General features: G+C 42.1%; 1 protein-coding gene across 6 annotated transcripts in view; it reads right to left on the reverse strand.

Annotated features, from left to right (window-relative positions):
* TOM1L2 (target of myb1 like 2 membrane trafficking protein) overlaps positions 1-23,089 on the reverse strand; it is a 58,915-nt gene that overhangs the window by 22,147 nt on the left and 13,679 nt on the right. For all 6 annotated transcript variants that reach the window (XR_005827339.1, XM_040590037.1, XM_040590036.1 and 3 more), the window contains exons 2-10: positions 16,466-16,550; positions 15,697-15,775; positions 13,873-14,022; positions 9,303-9,437; positions 8,168-8,326; positions 7,280-7,396; positions 4,449-4,582; positions 1,874-1,922; positions 638-761 (exon numbers count right to left, since the gene is read on the reverse strand). Coding sequence is in view for 5 of the 6 variants with exons in the window: in XM_040590037.1 (XP_040445971.1) it covers positions 638-761; positions 1,874-1,922; positions 4,449-4,582; positions 7,280-7,396; positions 8,168-8,326; positions 9,303-9,437; positions 13,873-14,022; positions 15,697-15,775; positions 16,466-16,550 (1,032 nt within the window). In the remaining variant the exon portion in view is untranslated. The remainder of the gene's footprint in view (positions 1-637; positions 762-1,873; positions 1,923-4,448; positions 4,583-7,279; positions 7,397-8,167; positions 8,327-9,302; positions 9,438-13,872; positions 14,023-15,696; positions 15,776-16,465; positions 16,551-23,089) is intronic.

Raw genomic sequence — 23,089 nt, forward strand, 5'->3', positions numbered from 1 at the left:
TCAAGTGATCCTATCAAGCTGCTTCGGTTTGATTTAATGTAAAACAGCTAACAATTTCATAATACTTTTCATCCAAAGATTTGAAATATTATTTGTAGAAGGGGAATCAAGAACGTTCACCAGACTGATTTCATGGAGAGCTATACCTCAGAAGAAATAAAAGTAGTAGTACAAATTTTACCATGAACAAGAACTTGCACCCTTTCCTTCAGTTTCCCCTTTGGTTAATAAAACCCTCCCTCTGTGCCAGCCTAGTTCCCAGTTACAGATCATTCCAGTGCGGAGGAGTGGGAAAGCCTTCCTAATCCTGTAAGTCACACACCCAAACCTTCCAAAGGCTACCGACACGACTGCATTAACCAGGCAGTGGAGAGCTAAAGGGAGCCAGAACTCCCTGACCCACAAGTGAAAAATGGCTCCTTGTAAATCCCCACAGCCCACTGTGATAAGGGCTTGTACTGGGCACTCAGATTGGTCACAGGGACCTCAGCAACCGCTCAGACTTGCTCCCACAACCACACACCTGGCTTGCCTAGCAGCCCCTGTATGCTGTTCAAGATCCACAGGCTGGTTAGGCTTGAAAAAGTCCATGCATCGCAGCCTCACGTTCATCAGCACTGTTTGATCAGGTACTCACCAAGCCCTGCAAGCTGTGAAGAAAGTGAAGATGGGGGTGCTGAGTTTCCAACCATCGGGCTCACTACAGCTGGAGAGCCAGGACCCAAATCTATTAAATTATCTTCTGTCACCTCATTCAGTACCTGTTGGGACACAAGAAACACAGCAAGTTACACATGCCAGACAATTCCTGTTGCAGTGCAACATTAGCCAAAAAATAATGGGCACTTCCTAAAAAGATATCTCTTGCATATTGCCAAATGGACCAGTCTCTCAGATACTACTGTGATAAGCACAGGACAAAAAGGGTCAGGCACCAAAAAAACATCAAGTTCGACTGCTCAGCACCACAGGAAGCTCTCCTGGAGGTCACTGATGTCTCTCCAGATTTAGCTAATGTGTCTGTGTTCTCCACCTTTTAACACTGGACCAACAGACCATCAGATCCAAGCCAAACTGAATTTGCTACCATCTTCCACATTAGGCATAAACTGTTTTCAGAAACAAAACTTCTTTGTTTTGACTAAAGTTACAATGCAGAGCCAGTGCTGAGGTTTGCATCACACTGGCAGTAGAAGTGGTAATCAAACAGGCAAAGTAGAGAGGAAATGGTTAGAAGAATGCAGAACACAAAATGTAATAGTCCCACATATGAATTCATTATGAACTCAGATCTTGAACATTATGAAACGACTATAAAATAGTTTTCACTGTAAGAGTAATTAAAACTGTGACTTTTCAGCTTGGAAAGGGGCTGCTGAAAAAGGAGATGAAAGGGCTTCCTAAAATTTTGAGTGGCATGAAGAAAATTAACCTGAACAGTGGTTAGGTAAGACACGGTGAAGAAGGTAGAGCAAATAAAAGTCATTAAGTGACTTGCTCAAATACGAACAAAATATTTATTACATATAAATACTCACATAAATGTGTGCACACATAGTGAAACTGTGGAACTCACTGCTCAAGGACACTGTGAATTCCTAAAGCTCACATGGACTCAAAATCAATCAAAAAAGTTAAAGGAAAGAAAATCCATCATGGATTGTAAACACAGATAGATGTTTTAGTATAGTGTCTTCCGAGCTAAAAGTTGTCATTTGCTGTTTGCCACATTCTTACACTCTTTTCCTGGTATGCACTATTAGCTGCTACAGGCAGGACACAGGGCTAAACAGGTAGAAGGTCTGATACTAGTGATATTAGTCCAGCTAGTACAGTGTACCTGCTGATATAATAAATGGAATTTGGTACTTACTCCATTGCTGGCATTTTGTGTTGAACGTCCCGATCTGTATCGTTCAAATCTGTTTAAACAAAAACAAAAAAAACACCCAACATGGGCTATCAAAGCCACCAAAAACCAACGAAAACTACAAGTTTACAACAAAGCCACAACATGCTTGCCACTGAAGATTTTGCTGGCTCAAGGGGGAACCCTGAAAGCTTTAATTCCAAGCCAGGACAAAGAAAGGATAGTTGCAGAAGTTGCATTCTTGGCAAATGTAGATATCAAGTTGACTAATCTGATCCTGCAGCACACACATGCCTGAAAAACACTGTAGGTTTTGTCTTTGGGTTGTTTTGTGGTTGGGTTTTGGGTTTGGTGGGTTTTTTTTGGTTTTGTTTTTGTTGGTTTTTTTTTTTTTATTAAGTGCTTTGTGATAAGACTATTCTGTTAGCCAAGGGACAGGAGGAACTGTGGCAAGATTGATGGTCCCAGCTAAATAAGCTGAGCACCGCAGCAACTCTTACTCCCACTTAACAGCTCCCTCTTGCTGCAATACACGTAAATTAGAAGCCATATGCACGCTAGCACAGCCCTACCCAGGCAGCACATGGCAAGGGAAACAACGATTAGCAGATTCATTTCTTAAAACATTCTGGGTCAACCCAAAGATCGCCAGAACCTATGTTCAAATAGGTTGGTACTTTCCAAGAATGAAAAGTAATGACAGTGGATCAAAACTCTCATACTTCTTAGGGGAAGAAGCCTGGTTAGTTGAGATGCTGTCTCTACTCCTTCCCCGAATGCATGTGCATCTGGGACTGCAAACCTACACCCAGCTTTCAGGAACTCAAAAGGGCAGGGGGAACTACCTCCTCCCAATGCCTGTCTGAGGTCAGTCCAACCTTCTCCCTCATGAAGAAAGTCACCGTCATTTCTCTGAGGTTAGAATTTCTCCTCATTTAAAAGTAGTTTCACATGTAACCTCTCTTTTCAGTAAAAAGCCCGTAATATTCATATGACCCTGTGGGTTTTCTCCCATATGGACAAAATACAACAGGGAATCTCAAGCGAACGAAAATGTTTTCTTAATGTAACAGAGAAAAATGCAGACTTAAAAGGCAGCAAAACCAAATTCAGGCCCAAATTTCAATTTTAGGAAACTGTGGGTGTCTACTATTATTGGAAATCCAGCTCCTTTAGCTGGAAACCTAAGACACCTCCCACCTCATATTTCTCACCAAAAGGCTTATGAACCACACGTTCATTTCCATCCAAAGCTTCACAGCGAAGGCCAGAGCTCCTGCTTGAGTCACTGACAGAGCTCGGCACCCATACGAGAGACGGGCGTGATGGATGTGGAGCTTTTAGAATAGCAGAGGAGGAATGGAATTTATGGAAACGCTCAGACCAGTGCAGTTATTCTACCACAAATTGCTTGCTAACATCACTCAGCTCACCTTTCAGGGTATAACGACTACAAATACATTAGCTCGAGTCAGCAAAGTCACAGATGGAGGAAAACAGAAAAAATATTAAGGGTGGCCAGACTAAGCCCTAGTGACAGTTACACTCTGCTACTTGTAGAATCATGCCCGTGCATGAAACATTTCACATAAAAAGCCAGCATTTGTTTCAAAGTTTGCCCCAATCTTCTCTGAAGAACTAAATCAAAGGCAAAATCGAGGCCACTGAGCCTTCTTTCCAGCCTGTGCCATGACAGCACAGATTCACAGATCTAGAGTCTAATTTATTTTTAAAAGCTTGAGAAACAAAGCCCTGTGCTAAGAGCAAGGAACAAAGGGTACTCTTAGTGCCTCACTCCCCAGGCCTGTCATTAAGGGGAAGATTAAACTTTCCCAAGACTCTGTATCACGTGTCACCTACTGCAGCAGATGTGGCTGACAGCGCCTTTGTCTAACATGTCGAAAGTCCTATGACCCAAGTCCCACCCCTGGGGATGATTCCCGCAGACCAGCTCTTCAAAACCTCAGCTCAGTGCAAGACAGGCTTTTTTCAAGATTTTATGTGTTACTTACAAACAAAACCCTTAGGTGCACAAAGGTCACGCCCACCTCAGACAGCTCCCCTCGCACCAATACTGGAACTAGAAAGCTCAGATACCAGAAGACAGAGAGAGCTCATGGGAGCCTGCTTAAGTAAGGCAGGAAGCAGCACAAGCACGTGTGCAGAGCCCAAGCTACCAAGCAGAACTAGTGACTGTGGCTGTGCTATTTTTGGTCCCAAGTCCCTACATCTGTACAGCACCGCATACCAGGGACTTGCAGACTCAAGCCTCTGCTGGTTCAGAGGGTTTTGCACAAGGTTGCCCTGCATTTTAGGGATAAGCCCCACAAAAAATCAACGGCTAGGACACACACACACAAAAAATATTAAAATCACAGTATTAAAGGAAACCACTGAAACAGGAATGTTAACATAAAAACCATAGAAAGACTTTGTAAAAGCTTTCTGTGCAGAGAACCAAACCATTTTGTTACACTGGACCACTGGCCCAGATGACCAACTCTTGTCAACTGACCCGTTTTACACTTAAGTGAAAACCCAGAACTGAAGTAAATAGTTAATGGAAAAGGTGCCCCACCTTTCATATCGGAGGAAGACATTGTTTAAATCATCGTTCACATGCAGCAGTTCCTCTGTGACTTCTTCATTGGACACTCGTGAGATAAGCTCCACAATTCTCTGCTGCATAGCTCTACAGGTTCGGTTCAGTTCCTAGGGGGAATGCATTGTGCACACACATTCTGATAAGCAGCTAGCAATAAGTAGATCTTAGTTGAGCCCTGTTCACAGTCAAACACCGTCCCCCAGCTGAGAAATACTAAGACAAGTTTATCTTTGCATGATTAAATGTCACCCAAAAGCACATCTAATCAAACACCCTTCAAGAGACGATGGCATAAAACCTTGAGAGCCTATTTACAATTCAACATCCTGATTCTTCTTTAACTCTGAGTACTTCAAAAAATAAATACCTGTATTTTAGTGATCTGTTTTAAGAATAAAACACGTTAATACAACAGCTTTCCAGAAGAGAGCTTTCAAGGAAAATTCAATCTGCTCTTTTTGGCAGTATCATCCTTGAAAACTAAAAGCAGAACAAGTTGGGGCGGGGGGGGGGGGGGGGGGGGGGGGGGGGGCATAGTTCACCAGGGCTACCACAAGTAGCTGAGTGTGTGCTAGTAAGAGAAATGTTGGGGACACAGAACTTACTAACTACTGAGAGCACGAGGGTGAACACAAAAGACTGAGCAGGAGCATGAAAAGATGGGCACTCCACACACACTTCAGTACTGAACTACACACACAAACATTCTCTTCAACTGATCAAGTCCACAGACAACAGACTGCAAAAAGGCAGTGGGAAGTTTCAGAAGAAAATTGTAAACAACATAGGGTAAGGGCTTTTGTTTTAGAAATTTCTCATGCTGAGAAATCTAGATTTGAGTTTGCCTAAACCAGGAGTTCTCATGATTCCAGGACATCTCTTACACCCCAAATTACTTAGCAGAATTCTTTACTCCTGAAAGGCCTCAAGACCAAAGGTCAAAACTAGTCTGCTGAGGAGGAACTACAAGAAATGTGACATATGGCATGGTGCCACTGATTAGGCCCACGGTTTTACTTCAATAAGCACTGACATTCCAACTAAAGCATGTCCCTCTGTCATCTTCTACAGCCCCCCTTCCCCCAGCTCCACTTCAGAGCAAAAATTCAGCACTAAACAAGGATGACTTGTTGGTACACAACCTTGGGGATGAAAGCAAAAATGTGTTTGTTTTCCTTGCTTGGTCTGACATCCTAAGCTCTGGATAAATTTCACCTAGTGCAATCCAGCTGCCTTAACAGCTTGAGGAATGTGTTCTCCAATGTCAGTTTTGATCCCATCACTTTAGAAGCAGATTGTGACATTTCAGAGGTTTGTTTGCTGCCTTTCCGAGAGGGCTGACAGTACCTATCTATTCTGCTCAGAGCTGGCTCTCTAGCAAGCTGTTTACATTTGACTGTTGGAGAAAATGTCAGGAATTATTTAAGGAGAAGGCCTATATAAACCTCAAAGCAAGGAGTTCTTGCATGCAGCACCCAGCTCACAGCTTTCAAAAGACTAACCATCCTTTGTGATCAAAAAACGGGTTCTCCCCAGCTCTTGTAATTCAGATTTAAGATGCATCAGTCAAAGAAGGGAACCAGTTGGAACAAAGAATCGTTGCTGTCACTCCATTTTATGATCAAGTTCTTTCACCTTAAAGCTTATGCTGTAAGGTTACGCTGTCAAGATGTTAGTATTTGTTTCTGAATGTAAGCAAACTGTTCTACGCTATTCTAGTCTGTCATGGTTTCCTGGAAGCTTCTTTTGTTTTCAGCAGTCTGACCCAAATGGGCAGTAACTGAAAGGCTCTTTATTGCAAAGCCTCTCATCAGCTGCCATGATGGCTCTGAGACAAACACAATACCGCTGCATGGGAGAGACCAGTTTTTGGATGGATTTCAAACTCTCATGTATCAGAGAGCAATTCCCTGTCTTCCTCCAAATGTACTGCTGTGGGAGCCCATCCTCCCTGCTGGAGGATCAAAACAGAAGCCTTTTTCTGAAGCTGTGGAAAGGCAAATACCATGTTAAGGGCAGCAGCTGGAATGCTAGATCACACTATTCCTCATCTGTGTTGCATGTGGTACTGTATTACCTTCCTCAGCCAAAAGGCCACCCTGCTATCGCTAGCTTAGAGAACCAGCTATGAAGCCTGAGACATGAGCTCAACTTACATCATTTTCCCTCTGGAGATAGAAAAGGACAGGACCGAGACTTTCTAGCAAAGAAATCCCTTCTGATTACCCAGTCTAACCCTCCAGACTGCACAAAACTTTGTCTGAGCATCTGCCTTAAAACAGCCTTCAGGAGAAGCTACAGCACATCTTCTGGAAAGACAGTTCATATATAATTAACATTTCAAGTGGCAGAGAATCCACAGACCCTTGGCAATATATAGTCCAGCTGGAGACATGGACTTTTTTTTTCCAGCATGGTGACTGGGAATGTTTTGACACTGTACAAGTGATGATGGAGGATGTAAAAGAAGCAGAAATGCTCAGGGCTTACAGAGCCTATAGCAATTCTAAGCTGCTTTGTGGTAAAGGAGACCTTACATTCAACGTTGGGAAAAATTTCTAGCTACACTGAGAAGAAAGCACTGGAACAAGTTTCAAGGAGTGTTAGGAAACCCTTGTTACTGGAAGCTTTAACAAATGAAGAAAATCAAGGGATGAGACTAACCAGGATCAAGCACAGCCCACATTCATTACATAAACCGAGCAAACCAAGGCAGTGAACTAGAACAAGCACCACCCCCCGCCCCCCGCTGACAAACTCAAGCACAGAAAGGATCAGAATCATACTGGCTAGGAAGCTGTTACCTGGAGTAACTCAAGGTCTGAGGAATCCTCTTGTCCGGGTACCATTTCTGTCAGCATTTCAGACATCACTTTTGTATTCCCACGAACAATGTCCAATTCACTGCGCAGCCGGGCAATCTAGATTCAGATAAAAAGAAAGCAAAATACTGCATAATCTTTTGGTTTTGCAGATCATTTTCAAGAACTCATGTTGTGATACTTCTGGTTCTGTCTGACTTGATATTTGAGGCTCCAGACATTCAGGGTGGGTGGGGATGGGAAGCAAAGATAAAAAAGTTTACCCAGGAGAGAATTTTAGAAAAGCAACAGCAAAAGAAAAGAACTTTGTAGAACCATTCACTGTCATTGCAAACCCAGATGTGCTGTGCTTGTATGGAAGTGAAGCATTTTAACAGCAGCTAAAAACAGACCTCAGTTCCAGTACACCTTGTGTGTCTCACTCAAGCGTGGAGAATGTATAAGTTTTGAGTAGGATCTTCGGCTCTGAAGTTATTATTTTTGCAGAGGGAAAAGAAGATCCTATATTAGAGCAATTGCAAAGGTCTTAGAAATGCAGACTTAACTCCCTGTTACGACTTCCTGCATCTGCTGGACATTCTGTGCCTTTAAAGGAGGGAGGCTAACAAGAATAACTGTCAACCTACTGCATAACCACCGAGTGGACTGGTATATCAGATAGGGATGGCCAGGAAACCTCACAAAGTGTTGAAGGCCTAGATTTCAGCGTATAATAAAAGGAAAGATCACCAAAACCAGACCGAGGAGGCAATCAAAGTCAAAAGAGTTAAAGCGAAATTTCCTCTGCAATTTGTTTTCTAATTTCATCTGCTGAAAGAGTCTAACTCAAAAAAAAAAAAACCCAAACCAAAACCACCATCACCCCAATACCTGTTCAGAATTAGCAGTGATGGGACCAGTCACGTTCAAAGCTGGAGCCTGAGGAGCAGAATACGTCGTCGGAGAAGTTGAAGAATAGGAACTGGTGCTCATCCTTTGCTGAGACTGTGAATTGTGCATATTTGCTGCAGGATCAACTTCAGGAACACTCTGCCACATCAGAAAGACAGGAGTTCAAAAGCTGAACTGTGACAACACTTGCTTTGTAAGCAACCTCAAGCCAAATGTGCTCAAATATAGAACATAATTGCACCTTGTGGAAAAGGTCAGTGTCGTTACGAGAACAGACTGGCAGGCCAGCCCATAAACAGACAGCTGCAACAGAAAATGCATGTCCATGTCTTTTGACCCAACCCACGTGCATTTTAGTCAATTTACAAGAAAAGCAAGAAGAAAAATAAAAACAAGATCCAAAGATAAATAATTATAAATTATTTTAAACCAGGAATTAAGTTGCACGCTTACAAAAAATGATGTTACACAGATACCAAATTTAATTTATCTTGACACAAGAACTGTAAACTTTCAGACCTTCACCACTTGCATTTACCACTTCAAAGATTCATTAACTTCAGTTCTCAAAGTAAATAATCAGAACACCTGCAATCATTAAGTTACTTCCTAGCAGCAGTTCTGTCAACCTTCTAGACCTAACTGTTCAGAGGTGTAAAAACCTCACATTACTGTGGGATCAGTGGGAGGTTTAGACTCTACACCTTTAAAAAGATGGGCAGGCCTTGGTTTAGGGTTATCACCAACGCAACCAACCATACTTTTGAGCAAAAGAATTAAGTCTCAACCATATATCCTGATGGACTCTCTTTGAACAAGTTAGCTGCATTTGCCTGGTATTTTTGTGGTACAAGACAAGCATACAAATCTCCTCCAAACTTTTTTCTCTGCTCACCGATGTTTAGCTCAAGGAAGGAGAGACCATTAGCTTATCAGCCTGTCAAATGCAGCTGTATTATTCTTCTCCTACATGCCCTTTCACTATTAAAAATGTCTTTCCAGGAGTGAGACAACGAGCCAAATTCAGAGAAACAGGAGGAGAAAGAAGAGCAGTTATCCAACTACTTTGACATCTTGGGAAAATACCCCTGGAACTGCAAATGCTGCAGCTTACCCTCTGCGGTGTGTGTATTGGAGACAGAGCGTCAAGATCTGCCATGGGAAACTCTATACCTTTCCTCTTGAGTTCTTCATAAATATGCACTACTCCAGTTAAATCAGGGCTACTTCGGAAGGCATCAGCCCAAGCCTGGAAAACATAAGGGATTATCCATGAACCTTCCAAATGAAGTTCCAGATCCATCCTGACTTCAGATACTGACTACAAAAGCTTTCATATATTTCAGCTTCAAAGAGAAGCTATAATCATTAGACCTGGTCTAAAATATCTTGCAAGTATTATTAAGACAGTCACACACATATTTTAATGAAATATAAAGTAGACAGGAGCTTAGTGCACAGTAGCTATGTCTAGTCCCTGACATCATCAAAATCTGTAAATGCAAATGAAAGCCACTTCCAATCTCCTCTACTTAGCAGTGATCACATGCTGATCTTTTCTTCCACATTGTATGGCAGTGACCCACCAGAAATAGTCTGTGTGAAATTAAATTGATCTAAGCAAAATTCATAAAGTCATACAATAATCTTAAATAATCTCAATTTAATTTGTGAAATATCCTCATTTGCTGCCAAAGAAAAAAAACACAGCTGTCAAGTTTTCTTCAGTATTTCATTTGGGCCAAACTTAAATAAAAAAAGGTAGTTTCCAAGGTTCTTATGTAGTGAAACATGCAGTCCCACGAGCAGCAAAACTAACGAAGCCTGGGTCCTTACAGAGCGTATCCAACACTTAAGACACCCTGGTGTGTCAGAAAGAACAAGTTTAGAGGGAGAATTTCCCACAGGTAGAACACTCATATCTCTCCTGCATGACTTCTCTGGTGTCTGAGGAGACTTCAGTTCACATTTGAGCTTTCCCTTCAGTGGGAGTACTAAGTGTTTCTCTTTGCTAGCCAGCCTCCCGTACTCATGAAGCTGCTAGGAGCCCAGTATCTTCAAAGCCTCTACCCACTTTTACTGGCAATTAGCCAAGTAAAATTAGCCAATAAAAATTTAGAGGAAGGAAAAATTGAAATATTATGACTCAATTAAAAATTAAGCATTCCACAAACCCCCACATATGTGAGATAGAGTATCAGTGTGCTGGATTCATAAGTACTGTGAGACGCATGTGTGGGCTCTGAACTTAATTCATTTAGTCACCATTTTTACACTCGTTCTTTGACTATTTTTACTTTAAAAGCTGTTTTTAACCACTTTTTATATTTGAAAGGAGAGACATCAAAGATAGAAAAGCAAGATAAGAAATAATATTAATATTTAACTTACATTCCTGTTCTGTTCAATCCTAAGAAAAAGCATTTCCTACCCTACATGCCCAGGAGACCATCCATTATCAGCTGCAAAGTAGCAATTCTGGGCTTGCTACTCAGCTTTGTTAAATGTAAATTAACAGTAAAAACCGGTTCTGATGTAGTACAAGTCCAAACAGCCCTATCTGAGCGAGAGAAAACAGCTCCAACTGCAAACAGCCATTCTGTTTCCCTGAAACTGACCTTCCAAACCACCCCCAACTCTGATGGATATTGACTTTACAAGTAACTCTACCCTTGCGCTTTCTCTGCGTTTTCAATTTACGTAAGTAGTCATCTGAATGATGCTTCTACATAATGGGTGCTCCCCACTTCAATTCTATTTGCCAGTAAAAGCGTAAAGTGTTAGGCAAAGGATGTTTTAATAATCACTCAAAAGAAACTTTAGAGGCAAAAGTATGCCCCCAACTTCCAAGGAGGCTTGTTTGTCCAGGGAGATGTACTAATGCATCTTCTCTTTTACTGGCTTCCTATAGATTTTGTTGTAGGCACTAATGACAGTGAACTCACTTCATTAGCACTCCACCTTTTTAATATATTCTCTCTTCTGCAATTCTCTTCCCTGGAAAAAGGAGACACTCATTTAGAGATTTCTTTGCCTGAGCTGGAAGCATTGTCCCTGCTCATGGCAGGGGGATTGGAACCAGGTGATCTTTAAGATCCCTTCTGACCCAAACCATTCTATGGTTCTATCTGTGTTAGTGTGTGTCTCAGAGGTCACAGGCAGGACAGAGTGCTCTTGTCCTAAGTGCTGTCTACACACACTGTAAGACAATCCCTGTCCTAGACAGCTTACAATTCAACTAGGCAACAGTAACATTAGCTCTACTTTATGGATAAGGAGCTACACACAGAGCTTAAGAGACTTGCCTGTTGCGCAAATGAGCGCACACAGAGGGGAGATGGAATTCACATCTTGTAAGACTTCGGGCCAGACTATCAAAGGTAGATACTGAAGGGTGCTGCTGTATAAATCCCACTTGGCACCTCAGTGTGCCCAAACAGGTTAATGAAATACCATTGCAAATCTGGCCCCTAAATCAGTGCTCATCCCAAGACAACTTTTCCAGCGTCAGACACTTTCTAACAGATGTACCCTTCACCTCAAAAGAATCTGCCATGTCACTAAAAGCCTCCCCATGCTTCATCTTTGATGACAGTGCTCAGCTATTGGGCAGCAAGGTGGTACAAACTCTGATGCAATACAGTTCTTACCAGAGGTGCAGCAGTAAGGAGTATTTCCAAGGCCTTTCAGCAAGGTGAAGAAGGAAGCAATATGTAATACGTGCTAATTCATATACTCTGGGAAATAGGCTGAGAAAGCGAGACACAAGATGCTCAACATCTCAAAACAGTCAAGTCTCTAGACAAGGCATTGGATGGCAGCTTTATCTCCCCTTGCTACGGAAAGGCACAGGAGTACAAGATCTGTAGGGCTGAAGACACATGCTGTTTGTACAGCTCTCTTCCCATTCTTCCAAGTCTGCACTATTAATCCTCTCATTCCTGTTCTTATTAGTTCCCCAAAATCAAATTGTAAAAAGCCTACAGAAGGGGATAAACGCAATGTTAGTGGAGCAGAGCTGAGAAGACATCAGCCCCCTGGAACAGGGTTAATGCCAACTGCAAGGAGCTCTAAAGAGCAAAGTCTAAGCTGAGCAAAGTGGTCATGACGTACAGGGTATTTTGGGTGAGCCTGTCCATAGGGCACCTGAAATGAGTGGCTGCAATCAGTTTTCCAAACTCGTTAGGCAATCTGGAAAACAAAGTCTCCTACCACCTCCAGTTAAAGAGACACTAACAGAACCCACCCACAGGCAACTTTCATAATTCTCAGGCTTTTTATACCAAAAGGCAGTTAGTACCCAGAGTAAGGCTTTTAGTTCTACTGCATTAAGTCTACTCAGATAAATCTGTTTAATACACTGAGGCAATGACTACAGCTTTTTGGTTATGTTACAAACACTTCCATCTTAGTTACACCGATGACTGGGAAGCCACTTAAATTGAGGACCCAGCGTAACCAATGTTCTCTAAAACACTGCAGCAGGGCAAATAGTATGGAAACACACATAGTTTCTCTTTATGGGACAGTATTTAACCTCATCTGCTGGTCACTGCATGCATCAGCTCTCCCACCAAAACAGACAGACACCTGAGGGCTCAGTCAGATGCACAAGAATTGCTTTTAATAATTTCACCGATTAAAAAAAAATAAAATTAAAAAGGCCTTGAGACCAGAAATAAAGGGACCCCACAGACCCCAATGCAATGCCCACCTAATTCCCCCCCCCAGCCTATCTCCTGTTTGGAAATCACTTACTTTGTCACATTCTAACAATGTCCTATCTGTGTATCCAAATAACAAACAAACCGGCAGAAATTCAAATGCATGCTTTGCCACAAGAATCAGAAGTATATTGTGAAAACTATACTGCACATTTGTAAATACTTTCCCACAAGAAACACTAGAGCAGGTTTATATCATTTTAAATACACAGTGTCTTTTAGTCTCTGGTGTATGCAATAGCCTGTAGGAGCTTTGTGATAAAGCTTCCTATAATTGTCAGATTTCCTCCAGGCAGGCACCAATGTTTCCTCATGTGTTGCTAATGGTTTATGGAATTAACATGGCTGTTTATTGTTATGCTGCACAGAAGGAGAAGTGGCTGTCAGGCCTATGTCTGAACTTCCTCACTGCAGACAAGGATCTGACAGTGTACTTTTACTGCACAATAACCAGAAAAAGAGACACCAAAAACATTTTAATCCAATAGGGTCATTTACTTTCTATAGCCATCTTTAAAAGGAATCAGAATGCTTTCTAATGGAGGGAAACAGCTCCATTTTATGGTCAGAGAAACAGGCACAGAAAGTTAAGCGTTCTGCAACTGACAGCAAAAGCACGATCCTCTAAAATTTCCTGGCCTCAGCTGACAAGCCCATCACAGAAGCAGGTCTCCAGCTTCTAGATGTGACTGTTAAATTGCAAAGCCATTCATTTAAGTTCTCTTGCCTTACAGTAGAGTGGTACCTCTCTAACTAGAATCCAGACATTTATCCCTGGATGAAATATCTATGCGTGTGCATGTCTGCTCTTCCCTGCCAATCTGGATATATTGTTTGTTTTTACATATAAAAAACTTGCCACATTTGTAATGATGACAGCATGTTTAGCGATGCGTAGCACTGAAGCAGACAGTCCTTATTTCAGGCAGCAACATATGGAAGCAGAGACAAGCTGTGTACCTGAATCAGTGCTAGTACTTTATCCTGTACAATAGTGGGGGGATTATTCTTGGGCGAGATGATTTTCACCAGAACACCATCTATGAAGTCACGGTTTGCCACTAAGACATGAAAGCGATGGCCACAGTTCTTCACACAGGTCTCCAACACCTACACACACAAAAAAAACATTCATTGTTGGAGCAAAGCTTGATCACACACAAAACACCGATGTGGTTGATTTCCGATTTTGTGGGGGGTTTTGTGGGGTTTTTTTGTTTTGTTTTTTTTAATTTTAAAACTTTTGATGGGAGGGAGAGAAGATAAAGATGTTACATTTGTATTTCAATTCTTCTTTTCTTCCCCAGTTTTAGCAAAAAGCTTCCCTTCTGCACATACATTTAGATGTGCCTCACCCACCACATTAACATACTGGGCACTTTTGTCATCTACCTTTGCCTGTTTTCAAGGTAAAGAAATACAAAGTTTCTTCCTCTTCGATGCAGAGCTTTCCAACCTGCACAGCTGAACAGCTAAGTACACAGCATCACATCAAGAGCAGGTAAGACAGAGGACATCCTGTCACAGTGAGATATTATCATGCTGTGGCACTCTACTTTCTATGTACCTGGAACACAGCTGGACCCAGTTGCTCTGAGCTGTATGCCATGTTTTAGAGCTGGGAATTCAGGTGAATGATCTTCACTCATTCAAAACACTCCCTTGTGAATGCCCTGACAGGTTATACTTTGACACATTTTCCCCCTGCAACCTAGCTAGAGGCACCTTCCACTTGCCATTCAACTGCCATGGAAGAACAGCTGTTGATTTTTCTCTGAAGAACATGATTAGCATGGAGATAAATCCAATGCGTCACTTCTCCTTACAGCCATGCCTAATAACCACTGTGACTCTGTATCTGAGGAGCCTGTAATTACTCTTCTACTCCAGCTACTTTCATCAGCCATGATGACACAGACACATTCCTGATGAATTTCACTCTTTCCTGCACAATGGATAATCTCATGGTTTGGTCTTTGGTAATCTGTCAAAATGACAATCCAGGATAGGAAACGGCAAGAAGACAGAAAGTACAGTTATGCTTCGTCAGGGAGATGCAACAAGAGCTCTGGGAAAGAAACCTACAGATCACCTACCCACAGCAGTGTAACTTGATCTAGTTGCTACTGCTCATTCCTCAGACTGCTGTGGTGCAGAGCCTGCCCAGCGCCATGGCTTCAGGAGTGCTGCATTACCCAGGAAACCCCTAGCTAAAGTCATCAGGAGGAAAGGTCACTGGCAAATTATCTCACACCTTAGCAGTGCTGCCTAAATGCACAGAATATAATTTATACTTTATTGAATTAAATTAGATCAGCATAAATTAATGTGACTCTCCTACAGAGATCTATTCACATGGGAATTTGTGCATCAGTTACTTATGAAGCTGAAAATATGGCAAGTTCATCATCCTCGCTTGCAGATATGCCCACAACTGTTGTCCTGGGGGCGAGAAATGGCTGGACACATGGCAATGAGAACAGAAGGGAAAGCCCCAAAGGGTACACAGCCTCATTTGGGCTACTTTAACTTTCCTCAGTCAGTAGCTGGGATGAATAAGAGTCCCAGAATAAGCAGGAATCAATTGAGTCAGGAAAAAAAAACTATGCAAAGCTTCCAGCAACTCTCTCCAAGGAAGCAAAGAGGCAACTGGAGAGAAGAAAAGCGCAGAACAGTGGCTGTTAAAACAAGTAGCGTGTACATTCAGGAGAGTGCCAGGAAAAGGAAAATGACAAAAGAAAAGGGTTCTGCCCTTTTGAGGCATTCCAGCCTGCCCCCACTCACCGTCAGCGCCAGCATGACCTCTCTGTAATTTTTGTTTCCATTCAGCCTCTTCTTCAGTGCTCGAATGGCATCCTTTGGACTGAAGGAGAAACAGATCATTTTTAAAAGATGCCCAGACATGCTTTTCACATGCCATATACTGTGGGAAAAGGAAACCTTTACAATTTCCAGCTGGACATAAGTATGCATGTTAAGTTCAGAGCACTTGACTACAACCAAACTAGGGTCACGCAGAATTATGTGAGGAGACAAGGTATCACAGAAGTCAAGACCAGAGCAACGCCCGAGGCCTTTCAAAAAGGCAGGATGTTGATCAAGCAGGAGAGATTGACAGCCACTCAGAAAAAAGCCCAGGGTGTAAGACCAGTGATCAGTTCTCCAGCAAACTGCAAGCAGCACAGCTTTTCTGATACTGAAGGAAATGTATCAGAGAAGCTGTCTATTCAAATGGCTGAAATTAATAGTATTGCAGCACTGCAAAGAGATACACCTGCTGAAAACAAGAACCCCAGAAATACAAATTCGGTACCCTCTCCAAAAATATGGTTTTCATGCCAGCCCTGCAAGCAGAGACTGACCACAGAAAGTGCTGTATCAAATAGTATTTTCTGAAATGTCTAAGGAGCAGGAAAACAAACAACCCACATGCAAACTGCATTCAAAGTATGAGCATCTGCCCCTAGACTCACTGCCCCTCCTCACATGCTGAGTACAACTGGGTGATTATTGTGTTCAAGAACCTTTCAAAGTCTGCTGAAATAGCACATACCCTTCTTCTGTCTCGTTGATAATGTCACAGATCTCCATGTTAAGTGTCCAGTCTTCACTCTGCAGAGAGCCATCTGTGGCCTTTTCTGTAAAGTAAAGAAAAATAAATCTTTTCACATCTTCCTGATTAGGTGCTACACTTCAATCCATCTTCAGTTACTCTGAGCTGAAACTATCCAGTAAAAGAAAGACACACACAAAGAAAGTCCCCACTGATTGTAAGCAATGTCAAACATTCCCTCCTGGTTTTAGGGATCAGCACAGAGGTTTCCAGACAGAATCAATTATCCCTCAAGCTCACTATCTTCAGCCCACATAGATGGGCCATTCTTCAAAGATTCCTGAATTCCTGGGAGAGTAGGAAAATGTCAGCTAATTCCAATTTAAACTTCTCAGCTGCTGCACTGTTGGCAAGCTATGAGGTAGGAAAATCTCCCCAAAATGAATATGACCTCCTTGTTTTAGTAGATAATACCTCCACATGAATTGAGGGAGGAAAGAGAGCAACTTGGAGGTGGAATTCAAGGAAGTCCAGAATTTCAGCTTGAAAAGAACCACCAGCACGTGAAAGCATTCAGCACGTGACAGTTCAGGTCACAGTATCATCTACAGGCACCCCTTTTTGCCCAGGACTCATACTCCTATACCACGGTCCCTCAGTATCTGCTTGCCAGGGGCTGGGCACTGCTTCCCTCTGTCCCACACCATGCCCCCCATCTCCTCTCCACACGGGGGCTATGTACACATCTTCCCAAGCACCATCTGCCTTCCTCCTGACTCCTAAATACTCCCTCACTATTTGCGTGGCAGGTAAGTCACGCCAGCATCAGACTAAATCCTACAGCATGGATGACCTATAGCACTACGACAGCGGTAGATGCCAACTGCTGGCAGTTTAATTTACAGACATCTGCAAGAGTAGCATAACCATAACTTCAAGTAATCAGTTGACAAGAACTATTTCCTCCTTGGGATTTCCTCCTAAATCAATATAGTTCTGTCTAGCGGTGCCTAGAACATCCCCTGAATTTTTCACACTTCTCACTTGCAGCATTCAAACCCTAGCTGCGTTACACTACCCACAGTCAGAAATGCTATAGTCTACCACCAAAAAGACCTAAAAAGGGCAACCTGGAGCCCAACCATGACCTTCTCCTCTAAATTAGTCCCGGTTTTTCCTACAGATCCCTGGCATCCAATGTTGGAAGGCAAACAGGGTAAACAAAGCATTTTAAAAACGTAAAATAAACCAAGAAAAAAGCCAACTTTTAAACATTTTAAAGCAGAAACAAAGACACAGGTACCATTTTCACCAATCATTCTTCTGTCTTTACATCTGGCCCCCAGAACAAGGCAGTTTTTGTTTGAGAACACTAGGCTCCAAGGACTTCACACATCTCTGTTTACCAACAATGTCTTTTCCATTAACATTTCTATCGCTGTGACTAAGGACACAGATTCCCACAGGCCATAATTATCGGACATTATTTGGAAAAAGACTATGTGCCTGGGTAATTCAAGTTTCAGTGATCTGTCTACACCAGAATCACGGCTAATGCAGCTCCACCAAGGACAGTAACTACAGAAGTCTACGACAAACCAAACAGCTAGGCAAAACCCCAAGCAGAAAGTGCTGACAAGAAGCCATGTCTCTCCAGAATGGAGAGGACACCATGGAAAAGGAGATTACGGAACAGGAGATCATTCTTTGCAGGCCTTGTTTCCCATTCAGAGAGGCAGTGCTGCAAAGCACGCAGACCACTGCGCAGGGTCTCACCCACCGAGGAGGACATGGAGGCTGCAGAACTCCCTGCTGTGCCACCTTCACCGTGGGGTCTTTCTCAGCCATCACCACATCACGGTAGAGTTCACTTTGGCAATAAAAACTCCTTCCATTTGAGAAGGAGCCTCAGAGATGCATGGCTTCCAGAATGTCCAATCAATACTGGACAGGTTATGGAACATTTTTAATTTATTGCGTTTAGGCTATATTAGACAGGGATTTTCTTAAGGAAGAGTGCAGGCAGAGCTGTTTGATGTTTTCTGGGATACAGGAACTCATCTTTGTGCACAGCGACTTGCAACAATCACTTTTATTAGTTGCATTTTGTTCTTATACTGTACATAAGGCCTTATTACTATAGAATGTGATATATAGAATGTATAGAATGCCTTCACCTCCATATACTCCTTGTTGCTTAGGAAAACATTTTATTTAACATTATTAAAAAACCCTTAATATTCAGAGCTATTAAAAAAAAGAAAATCACTACATCTGCTCTGCTGGATAAGGTGATACCCAAAGCTGCAAAGGATTTATAAGCACAGTATTGAAAAATGAGGGATTACACCTTAAGTAGAGGGTATTCCTTAAGCTGGGCATATGATTTGGTTTCTTAATCTAAAACTATATTAACCAATTTGTGTGTTCTGGACAGCATTTGGCATCAGGCAGCACCTTAGCAGTGCTCATACACTTTGGTCTGCTATAATCACTTCTTATAAATGATTGTGGAAAATGCTGACCCTGCACAAAAGTTGTGCTACCAGCCAATTCATTCATTGGTCTTGTAAAATCCATTTAGTTAAGGTTTATTTTGACAAAATGAGTGTATGGCAGTACTCCACAGTTAAAAAGTGGTATTTTGGAGATTACGGTGAAGAGATGCTGCTGCTGCTGCACTGTATGGAGGGTAGCACAGGAATACTCGTCTGGAGTCCCCAGTAACCTCACCTGTATTTTCCTTCTGAGATACACTAGGGAAAACAAAATCCCTTCTCCCACAAAGTTTGGTTCCTGCCTTTTCAGTTTTGCATTTCTGTTCTTACGTTGGAGTAATATGTGGTTGAGAATGTGTAGGTTTAAGACGTAACAGTTGTCTTTTTGAGAATTAGTTCTTTTCCCCTTGGGTAATTTTTAATTCAAATAAAGAGTTGGAAGCTAATTTTAGTCTCTTCAGCAAAAGAGAGCACACAAGACTTGTAATCTGTAGTCGTTTGTCCTTTGTAGGGTGTGTGACCCAGATTTGCTGCTGCAGTGCTCTTTCAACTGTGACAAAAGAGTAAACTGACTGCAGAGAAGGCACATGAGTTTGTGTGTATTTGTTTAAAAAACAGTATCACACCACAATAAATTGAAAGCCTGTAGAGCTCCTCTAGAACCAAAACACAGCAGGATGTAGTTCTGGATTTCTGGTGAAACACTTCTGCCTGCACTCTTCCTTAAGGGAATCCCTGCCCAACACATCAAATATGTAGTAAATTAAAAACGCTCAGTAACCTGTCCAGTATTTATTGGACATTTTGGAAGCCATGCATCTCTCTGAGTCACCTCTTCAAACAACAAATAGATATGCTTGACAAAATTAAACAGATTTTGCAAACTACCACAGAATTGCAAAGGAATGGCATGTAAATACCTTTTAAAAAGTGTCACCAGTTCCTCAGTCCCTTTCAAGCTCATTAGAAGGCATTTAAATGGCACTAGTCCACACAAGGACTCTGGAACACGACCAAAGGATTCCAGGGTGACATAAGAAATGTTACATCAGACAAGGAAAAAGGCAATGAGTAGACGTCCCTCCTGCCCCTCCCCTCACTGAACTGAAGGGTTTATGCTATAGTTTAATTGCGTAACAAGGACTGGCAACTCCCAGCCTGGGTGCCGAGGGTGCCTTGCACGAATTCTGACCTGAAAGCAACTCCCAGTGCTGTGTTATTGCCGAGTTTGTCACTGCAGCAGGGCCAGGAGTTAGTGTCTCACACAGAGACACAGTACCACCAGTAAGATTATCAGAAAGTCTCTCTCAGAAACAAGATGCTATCAGTTCCCACCACGTTTCCTAATTTAAAGCATCAGTGTTCTGGTAGAAAGGAAGACAATCTGGCACTCCACGCTTGACATGCTGCAGACCTTGGACACTGCATATGCACACACAAGCATTAGCTTATCTCTGGTCTGCAAAGAAAAGGAGAAAAAATTGTGCTATTTTTTCATTCACACCTTCTCTCTGAGATCTAACTCTTCTGGCCGCATTTCCACACTCTGCCAAATGGCAATATCAGTATTTCCCTGTTCACATTGAATTTGTGTATGTTTTATGGCATTCAGAAGGCACTGTTCAGTAGCGTGAAGTTTTCAGTCTAAAAAGCCTCAGTGCACACACACACCCAGCCAAGCCTCTTCCCAAGCAAGCTGCTCCGACCAGAGAGATGTCACCACAAGGAAATCAAGTCAGAAATGCCCATGTAACTGCCACATAATAAACAGGCTCTGCCAGGCAGGACAGGAATGCTGTTTTAAATGAAGGAAAAAAACAGAACAACCTTTACAAGCCATCCTGAACCCAGCTCAAAAGTTACCTAACAAAGAAATGCTAACACTGGTTGTCCTCAAGAAACCACTTCCACAGCCCTTTTCAGTCCATACTACTTTTGCTTCAAAGTTACAGTTCAACGTTGATAACACTCTTAAAATTCGACTTTGTTCACATACCAATGTGACAACAACCTCCTTCCAACGTGCATCTCTGCCCATTATACTGAACCTGCTGATGGGGACTCTGCCCATTATACTGAACTGCAAGCCTGGAGACTTGCATTAGGATTGTGACTGCACAAGTTCAAGGCTATAATGCTACTGAACTCACATGCAGTGTGCGTGTTTATGCAGCCAAGACTGAAAAACTGACTGCTAGAGGCACAGAGAACAGCTACTCCAGCTGAATGATGACAGCAGGCATGACAGGGTAAAAATCTCCCTGAAAGGTCTATCTAAGTACCAATAAGTGATTGTCATGCTGCATAATGTTCTTGGAAGACACGGGAAAAGGGAAGTTAAATCTTGCACTAGCTAGAAATCACATTAAGTAAAAATGGGAGGAGAGCTGCACTGTTTTCTGTCTGAATACCAAAATCTTGTGAATGAACAGATCTTTGTGTTCAGAGAAATCAGTTTTTCTCTCTTGGGACTTCTCCACATGTTGCTTCAGAGACTCTTGATTCATACATTTGGGAAGAATTATGCAGGAAAAAAATAATCACCTTCTGTTTATGCAAGAAACATACACATCAGTGTACCATATTAGACACAAAAGCAAGAAAGGTCCAATTGCAAATTTCTCCCCTTCCCTCCAATAATGTTTGGTGTTCCAACAGCATAAAACTTGCCCCCCCCCCCCCCCGCCTTGGAAGTTCAGAGGATTGTGGATCTTAGATCTTTGTCTTGCCTCTTAACAGTCCACCTGCCTACCAGCTGTGCTCCAAGACCGAAATTAGCAAATCAAACAGTCAGATGTGTTATATTTCACTCTGCATAAATTGTGACAGGGAACAAAAGCCACAGTATTAGCAAGCTTTTACTTCCATCTTACTGGTCCTCCTCCCTTCTGCACAGTGAAGCCTTCTCAGAAGCAAGGGCTATCAGCTGAGGTCAAATGCAAAATGCTTTTACAGAATGGACAAAGGTCTTTCAGGAAAATAAAAGAAAGAGTTCTGCAAGGCAATGCAAAACAGACAAGATAGCTCACAAGGGAAGATAAGCCACTGAATGAGACTATAACATCTCTCCTCCAAGCTGCTGCTTATAGAATTGTTTAGCTTTAAAGCATCATGGTTTGTGACTGTCTCTCTTGGATTCAACAAATCAGTGACCTGCATGGGACCATCGATAAGATCTGGGGAAAGACCATACAGAGGCCACGGAAACATATTTCAGCTGTCCAAGCAAAATGAATATAAGACTAAAGATCCTCAGCATTCACGTAGCTGCTGAGTTCAAGACATCGATACACCAGAATAACACACTTGGATATGCCTGGACCTATTGGTCTATTCTTGCTTTCTTTAGATTTGCTTTTAAAAAGACAGTCACAGACACTTAGACATTATGGTAACCAACAGGAGGCTTTTTATTTTTTAATAGCAGCATTTTGATAAAAAGGAAATGGGACTCATTCAAAATTCAAGATCAAAACTCAACTCTGAAGTGACTTCCTCATAAAAACCTGCCAGTTTCTTTGTTAGAAAGTACAGCTCCAATAGCATTTTTCAATTAGCCACCTCACTGCTCCAAGTCCTTTTTCTACATTCCTTATTTCACACTGCTCTGAAAATGCTGAGCTTCACACTTCCAAAGAAAAAGGCAGTCAGCTAGAACAAACGGGCTCAATCTGAACTGCAAGGCATCACAGAAAAACGTGATTTGGGTTGCACTGCTGCAGCACTGGTCATCCATTTTGACCGTTGTAATTTTTCAACTGATTTTAGCTATGCTTACACTGAAACTCTTTGGGATGAAGTAATTTATCCTCCACTCATTGTTTTGCTAAAGTTTCTGGTGCTGAATAAATCAGTAATCATAGTTTGTACTGACCGTGGAGTCTACATTAAAATAACAAGAGAAGCTGTGGACACACACAGGTGCAATCATAACTAGTATTTAGCTCAAATGCTGCTTGAAGGCACAGTGGTTGAACTGGGAACTGCCTTTTTTCCACCTAACTTCCAGGTCTTCTTTTTGAAGGTGCTACCCAAGTGCCAAACTTCTTCAAAGCTGCCTTCCAGATCATACTTACCTGCAATCATGAATATGTCATATGCAATTATTGTGTCTTTTTAAGGACCA

This window comes from Falco naumanni, chromosome 4 (genome assembly GCF_017639655.2).
Source record: "Falco naumanni isolate bFalNau1 chromosome 4, bFalNau1.pat, whole genome shotgun sequence".
Classification (NCBI taxonomy): domain Eukaryota; kingdom Metazoa; phylum Chordata; class Aves; order Falconiformes; family Falconidae; genus Falco; species Falco naumanni.